Source organism: Aplysia californica, unplaced genomic scaffold, assembly GCF_000002075.1.
Source record: "Aplysia californica isolate F4 #8 unplaced genomic scaffold, AplCal3.0 scaffold00166, whole genome shotgun sequence".
Taxonomy (NCBI): domain Eukaryota; kingdom Metazoa; phylum Mollusca; class Gastropoda; order Aplysiida; family Aplysiidae; genus Aplysia; species Aplysia californica.
The window spans coordinates 330,823-339,125 of NW_004797436.1; the positions used below are offsets into that span (position 1 = coordinate 330,823).

General features: G+C 42.6%; 1 protein-coding gene across 1 annotated transcript in view; it reads left to right on the top strand.

Annotated features, from left to right (window-relative positions):
* LOC101847872 (B9 domain-containing protein 1) overlaps positions 1–8,303 on the top strand; it is a 33,117-nt gene that overhangs the window by 6,826 nt on the left and 17,988 nt on the right. The window contains exon 5 of the mRNA XM_005097887.3: positions 6,434–6,564. Within this exon, the coding sequence (XP_005097944.1) occupies positions 6,434–6,564 (131 nt within the window). The remainder of the gene's footprint in view (positions 1–6,433; positions 6,565–8,303) is intronic.

The window sequence follows — 8,303 nt, forward strand, 5'->3', positions numbered from 1 at the left end:
CTAGTGTGTGTGTGTGTGTGTGTGTGTGTGTGTGTGTGTGTGTGTGTGTGTGTGTGTATGTGTGTGTGCGTGATGGATTGGAAGGGGTCAGTGCCCACCATCTTGACTCGCCGCGCAGGTAGAGTGTGTTTTTTTATTTTGAAAAGTTGGCAGTTGTGTGTATGCGCCTTCATCATTCTTTCCTATCAATCATCTGTCATCCTTATCTCCTCCTTCTTTTTTGTGTTCGTTACTCTCTTGTAACACCTCTAATCTTTGGCACTTGTGTGACCTCATTGTGTTGAAAGTGCCGTAAAACTCTCACCAAAACAAAACAACGAAATTAATATGCGTAGAGATCTTTTTCCACCGTTGTCTGTCTCTTTGGATAAAGAAGAATACTGAAATATATTTTATGTGTCTGCATTGCGGGCAGTGGGTGGTTAGCGGGTGCTCTGGTGTGGTTTGCTTCTTCTTTCCTATCAAACATCTATCGTTCTTATCACCCCTTCTTCTTTTTCATGTTTGTTACTCTCTTGTCACACGTCTAATCGTCTGGCGCTCATATGACTTTATGCAGTTGTGAGCGCCCTAAAACTTCTACTAAAAGTAAAGTAAAGCATTGCGGGCAGTTGAAGGGCGCCTCTGGTAGGCCCTTGGACACTTCTTTCCCTCTGTTGTTTCTGTGTGCATGTCTTACTTCTACTATTTTCTTGCATTGAACAACCGTTATTAGGATATTGTGCTTCTCTTTACTCCGACAAACAAACAGTCAAACAAACAATTAAGCATTTGCATCGCCCCGAGAAGCAAAGGTATTCTTAATAGAGCACGCCAATGGCATGTTCAGCAGTATCATGTTACATTTCTTTCTTTTCCGTATTTGGTTGGGTGGTTGGCGGGTGCTCTGGTGAGGTTTGCTTCTTCTTTCCTATCAGACATCTATCGTCCTTATCCCCCCTACTTCTTTTTTATGTTTGTTACTCTCTTGTAACACCTCTAATCTTCTGGCGGTCATATGACCTTATGCAGTTGCGAGCGCCGTAAAACCTCTACTACCCCCCGGGGCAGTGCCTAGGTCCGTATTTCCCCCCGAATATACGCCTAACAGCCTGTAGAAATTGAAAGAGGAAACTTATAAAGTGAATAATTCGATGGATCTTCGCACGCTGGAGTTTAACATCTCCTTTTTAATTTGTTAAATTATTTCAGTAGGAGGTTACAGAAGTGATTATTTCCACCCTTTCCCTCTCCTTCCGTATTGACTAATAATTCAAATCGGGAATCCATAAAGGGAAATTAAGGGTAGAAATGTCAGCTGTCTCAATTTTCCACCAACTACTCACAGTTTACGCATATTTTTAGTGTTGATCTCAATTGGCTTTGCTTTCCCGTTATTGTTTCTATCTGTCTGTCTGTTTTACTTTATCTCAGAACTAAATGGCCGCTATTTTGTATTTGTGCTTCTCTGAACTGAAAGAAACAAACAAACCAATTGGCTTCCTAGACTTTTGTAACAAAATAAAAATAAACAAATACATGAATAAATACATGAATGAGTACATGAATGAACGATTATATGAATGCAAAAACTTACTTACATACATAAATGAATTAAAAGAAAAACAAACCCAACAACCCACCACCACCACTATTAACAACAACACCAACAGCAATCACCGGTTTGTGGTACGTCCGTGATTTGTTAGTCAGTGGCTTCCATCAAAAGACACCAAGACAAGCTAGCGGTCATTGATTTGTCGACGACAAACCTGTATCCCAATTTAAAAAATGACTTTCCAAACTTTCCTTACAACAACATCAACAAAGACAACAAGAACATCAACAACAACAAGAACAAAAACAACAACAACAACATACAAGCGACATGTAAACTACATCAATCACCAGTATTCGACACATCCGTGATTTGTTATTCAAATGTCGCCATCAAACTACGGCTCTAAAACAAGACAGTGTTTGTTGATTTGCCTACCAAAAATCTACTTCTCAATTGACTTTTGAGATTGTTCTCACAACAACATCAACAAAAACAACATCAACAAAAACAACATCAACAACAACATAAAATAGAACTGTCGAGCCTACAGCAATCACCAGTATTCGACACATCCGTCATGTTACCCAGTTGTCTCCATATAAAAACAACAACTCTTAGACGAGCCAATGTTTGTTGATCTGCCTACAACAAATCTGTCTGCCTATTGACTTTTTAGACTTTTCTCACAACAACATGAGCAAAAACAACAGCAACTACATAAAACCGAACTGCTTGTCTTCTGCAATCAGTTGTCACCTTAAAAAAATAACAACTCGTGAACAAGCCAATGTTTGTAGGATTTGCCTACCACAAATCTGTACATCAATTGACTTTTTAGACTTTTCTCACAACGAACATCAACAAAAACAACAGCAACAGCATAAAACCGAGCTGTCTAGTCTCCAGCAATCACCAGCATTTGACACATCCGTGATTTGTTACCCAGTTGCTTCCATCAAAAGACTCCAAGACAAGCCAGTGTTCGCTGAGTTGCCTACCGCAAATCTGTTTCCGTCATTCCGCCGTGATTGATGACGCCGCTTTGTGCGGCAGATATCAGCGAGTCTCTCCAAGGAATTGCGTCTTATTCGTGGCGGTGGTTTTTTTCCTTTTTTTTTTCTACCCGCCCTGTCGGTGTCTTTCCTTCCCATCCTCAAACGAATGAGAAATTTGTTGGACGGATGACAAGGGAGAGAGACAACTCAGTATCCAGCTGTCAGGAGACGGTTTGCTTTATGCAGTGTCGCTGGTTCCAAGATAATGACCGAGTCAACATTGGATATCGAACTTTCTTATGTTATTTGTTGCATTGATCAGAATGTCACGCCGGCGAAAGTCTTTCTATCGTGGTTTTGTGGGGTTGTCTTGTTTTTTGGGGTTGTTTTTTGTCTAATGTTCACACTGGTGTCTGATAGTTTTTGTTGCGTTGATTTTATTGTGTGTTTGTTTTTTGATGTGTGTGTGTGTGTGTGTGTGTGTGTGTGTGTGTGTGTGTGTGTGTGTGTTAATGCATCTCTATGAATTTTTTAACGTATTAAATATTTGTCGCTTTTACCGGCCTGGTCTGCATTCCGAGTACATACTATTGTATTATTTGTGTGCTTGTTTTTATTCCGTGGTGCACGTGTGTGAATGGAGTGTGTGTTTGTCTCACCTCCTCTCTAATGTCTTGTTTTTATCACTTTTTGTTACGTCCACGTACCCTTATTGTCTCCGTGGGTGGTTGGCGGGTGCTCTGGTGTGGTTTGCTTCTTCTTTCCTTTCAAAAATCTATATTATCCTTATCTCCCCTCCTTCTTTTACTCTCTTGTAACAGCTCTACTCTTCTGGGGCTCATATGACCTTATGCAGAAGCGAGCGCCGTAAAACCTCTACTAAAACTAAAACTCATTGTCCCCCTCCCCTTTTTCTCTCCCCCCCTCCCCAAATCTCTCTCTCTTTCTCTCTCATTCCCCCCCTCCCCAAATCTCTCTCTCTTTCTCTCTCATTCCCCCCCCCCCCTCTCTCTCTCTCTCTCTCTCTCTCTCTCTCCCTCTCTCTTCCTCTCTCTCTCTCTTTCTCGTTTTTCTCCCGCCCCCTTTTTTCGACCCTTCCCTCCTTCCTCTCTGTTTCTTTCTGTTTCTTACTTTCTTTCCTTTCTACTCTCTGTTTGTCCGTCCGTCTATCTGTTATTCCATTGCTTCCTAAGTCTTGGTTTCTCTATCTCTCTGTTCGTAGTATCTCTCTCTCTCTCTCTCTCTCTCTCTCTCTTTCTCTCTCTCTCTCTCTCTCTCTCTCTATCTATCTCTCTCTCTCTCTCCCTCCATCTGTCAATCTCTCTCTCTCTCTCTCTCTCTCTCTCTCTGTGTGTGTGTGTGTGTTTAAGTGTGTGTGTGGGAGGGGGGTTGTTAGTGCTTTACGACGCTTGCAACTGCATAAGGTCATATGAGCACGTAGGACACAAACATTTATTTTCAGTCTGTATGAAATTTTGAATTAGCCCGGGTGGATGTCGAAGCCTACTCTTATCGATTTTGGACCGCCAAAGGATCTTTAACGTGCGCAACTTCCCCCGGGACCTCCGAGATTCGCCTTTGTCCAAGAAGGCTATGTGTAGGTCTTTCCTACCATAAGATCAGGGGTGTGGCTGAAAGACAGCAGTAAGAAGGAGCCAAGGACTAGCAGTAGAAAGGCTGCAAAAAGAGTCAGGAGCCCAGAAGGGGCAAAGGAGGTGAGGGGGTTAGGGGTTGAAAGTGGAGGCGAAAGCAGACGACAGAATATGGGTAGAGAGCAGGAAAGGAGGTGGAAGGAGACAATTTTAGAGAAGAAAAATTTCCATCGCTATCCGGATTCGAACCCCGAGCCTATTGAATGAGAGGCAAACACCTTTACCTCTAAGCATCGAGAGTCCCTGTGTGTGTGTGTTTGTGTGTGTGTTTGTGTGTGTGTGTGTGTGTGTGTGTGTGTGAGCGTGTGTGTGTGCACATGCGTGCGCGTGTGTAAGAGAGAGATAGCTAGAGAAAGAAGGAGGGAAGAAGATAACGAGAGAGAGAGAAAGAGAGAGAGAGAGAGAGAGAGAGAGAGAGAGAGAGAGAGAGAGAGAGAGAGAGAGACATACACACACACACACACACACACACACACACACACACACACACACACACACACACTCACACTAAAAAGTAGAGACAAAGTCACAGTGTGTTTGCGTACGTGCGTCGGTGCATGAGAATGTGCGTGCACTTGTATAAAGTGAACGGGCGATTGTGTACTGACATTTGATGCGGGAAGATGCTGTTGTTTGCCGGGCCTAAATACGCGCGCGCACACTTGCGCGGGTCTAACATTTCAACCTCCTCTGTGATTAAGGGGGGTGATAATGCACAATTGACAAGCTTGTGATAAAGGACTGAGTATAAAGCTTCAGATGATCTTCTGTTGGTTTTTTTTGTCATGGAAAAACAAAAAACAACAATTGTAAAAACAAAAGCACTCTTGTCTCTCGGCACCGAAATCAGCACGATCAACCCGCGCGTGTGACATTTGCACCTGGTTTACTTTTTGTCGTTTTTGTTTTGTTTTGTTTCTTTCGTTTGTTTTTGTGTGTTGTCTTTTGTTTGTTCTGCTATCGCTGATGTGATGGGTGGGCTGATGAGGGATTGATAAATTGTCTGTGAGCTCGATCGGTTTTGTGGAAGAAGTCTACAGTTGCACAGTAGCAAACTTCTTTGATAATGAGAGGAAGCACACAAACAACTGATCTTCTTGTCTTTTTTTTTTAAAAACCCATTAGTTTGTGAGGGGCGGAGAAACACAATTATAGATAACATTTGTATAGCGAAAATCTCCGCTCAACAACAAGCTCTATGCTCTTTACAATCTATACTAATATGTACCCTAGCAGACCTGAGAGCATTCTGAAACAACCCCTACTTCCTCGCAGCATACAGTGCAATCCGACATTATAGGCGCTAAAACACTAACATACTGACAAGATCTTTCGCTGTCTATGGCCGAGTACCCATTCCCACCTGGGTGAAGTGAGGAAAATTCGTGTAAAGTGCCTTTCCGTAAGTACGAGTATGCAACGTCGGGCCCGCGGCTCGAACCCCCGAACCCGCAACCTCACGATTATGAGACAGGCAGCCTAAGCACTACACATCCATTATTTCTCACTCACTTGGATGCAATTTGAATCACTATCGGTTGTAAATGCCGGCGCCCGTGGTGTAGTGGTTTGGCGCTTGGCTGTCGCATGCATGAGTTCGATTCCCGAGTGGGGAGAAACTTGTATCGTGTATCTCGTTTTTTTCTGCTGGGAGGTTGTATCCCTGTCAGCCCGGTGGTCGAAACCCACCTCTTAAATGATATATAAATTGTGTGGATGGAGGTGTGAAGTCACCTACATAAAATATCGGCACAGGTAGACTGTAACGTACAGTTTGTCTTTGAAAAAAGAACATGCAACACTCAAAGTGGGTGCTCTGGTGGGGTGTGCCTCTTCTATCCTATCGAACATCTATCGTCGTTATTTCTCCTGCTGTTTGTGTTTGTTACTCTGTTCTAACACCCTTAGATCTTCAGCATTTATCATATGACCTAATTGTGAAGTAGGTGCCGTAAAACTCTTACTAAAACTTAACGTTTCAATCGTGATCATGGTCATAGTTATTACTGGCACAAATAAAAAAGCGAAAAAAAAACCCAACAACCAGACTTGAATTGAATTATATTAGTATAAACGAACTTTTCCGAAGTTTTGACGTGTGTGCTTCATAAGGATCATCATCATCATCATGATCATCATGGTCATCATCATCATGGTCATCATCATCATCATCATCATCATCATCATCATCATCATCATCATCATCATCATCATCATCATCTCCACCGCCCTCTGTTTTCCCCCAGACACCGCCTAAAGGTCCCAATGTTCGTGCCGGAGTCATCCTCCCTGCTGCAGAAACTGACAGCCTGGTTGTTAGGGCGGAGGCCGGAGTTCGTGAACCCACGAGTGGTGGCTCAGGGAGAGGGACGGGAAGGTAGGTGTCTTTGTGTGTGTATGTGTGTGTGTGTGTGTGTGTGTGTGTGTGTGTGTGTGTGTGTGTGTAGAGAGAGAGAGAGAGAGAGAGAGAGAGAGAGAGAGAGAGAGAGAGAGAGAGAGAGAGAGAGAGAGAGAGAGAGAAAGAGCGGATGTCCCATGTTTTCAAAAAACGTATTGTGTCACGTAGTGTCGATGCCTTACTCTATTGTGCTTTGAGACTATGAGATTTAAAAAAAGAAGTACTTCTGCTATAACTCCCTCTTCAACACACTCGAGATCTCTTTGGAGTCGCGTAGTTTGGACTCTGTCTTTATGAATGGTTGGAGGGTGTTACTAGCAGGTCCTTCTTCTTTTCTTTCCCTTTGTTGTTTCTGTATGTCTGTCTGATTTTTCTTTGCACTAAGTGACCTTTATAGTGTCAATTGGTTCCTCTGTTGTTTCCGTCTCTCTGTCTGTCTGGCTGGCTGGCTGTCCTATTTATCCCATCTCTAAATGATATTTTTTGTCGACGTGCACCTCGTTACTCAAACAAATAAACACGATCTACTTTTGTCATCGATGTGCATCCCTTGCAGTGTGTTTTTACTCAAGTTTCTTTTTTTTACCTCAAGTGGAAGCAATGATATGGAAAAGCAAAATGAAAAAGTTGTAACGAAGAAAACAACTTTCCATTTGTAATCCAAAAGTCTTTTTTTCTGCAACATCAAAGTTCATTGTTCTAGAAGAGTAATCAGCCCAGAGATTTCATTGAACTGCGTTCGTTTTATTTAGTTTATGTGACGATTTGCATTCATCCTGGGTGTCCGGATTCGTCTCAAGGGTCTGAGTCATCAAAATCTAACTCCTTTTTTTACACAGCTTTTTCGGCTCGTTCAACTCGTAAAAACTATTTTGAACTCGTTAGCGAAATAAGAGTCATGCGTCTAGACATGTCTTCAGCTGTGGTGAGATTTTATCGTATAAAGACCTGGAGAGATGTGGATGTATTTGTGGCGTGTTTCCGACCCCTCAGGTGCCTGTGGCACGTTGGGAGGAAAGAAGGAGGGGAGGGGGGGATATCTAGATGTTACCACCTGCGCTGTAAGGCTGTGATGTTGTTAACACGTCCAATCCGAGTACCCTCTCTGGTCCAATCAGGTCGTGGGTTAATTTAAGAGCTCCGTGGCAAAACGCATTATATCCATTTACTACAAAACTGCGAAGAATGACCTCCCCCAAAACATACAAACAAACAAATAAATAAATAAATACATAAGTAAATAGTACACCACCAAAAACAAACTAAAAACCACATATTCTGTTAAAACAAAAGTGTGGACGAAACGCTATTGTATCATGCTAAATAACTGAGGGATTTCGTGCGTTTTGAGGGGAACCCCCCCTAAAACAAACAGCAAAACTATTTCACGACTATTCTCTAATTATAAGATTATGTAGAATGGACGAGGTTTTTCGGAAATGTACAGATTTGTCATATGGTGCGTTTTGCAAGGAAACCCTTCTGTTATTCCTTTCTGTTTATGTTGTTGTTGTTGTTTTGGTCGTTCATTTTTCTCCCTGGAGAGAACGAGAAGTGGTTTATGAACGTCCCCACGTGCGGCCGACGGCGAATTAACGTTTCCGCACTTATTTATAGCATGTGCACCTGCGTCAAAATTACAATCGGACCTGCTCTAACGGCCCACCTTTCCAAGACAATTACCCGTACAAACGACCTCTCCTCCTACCCATCTCCCC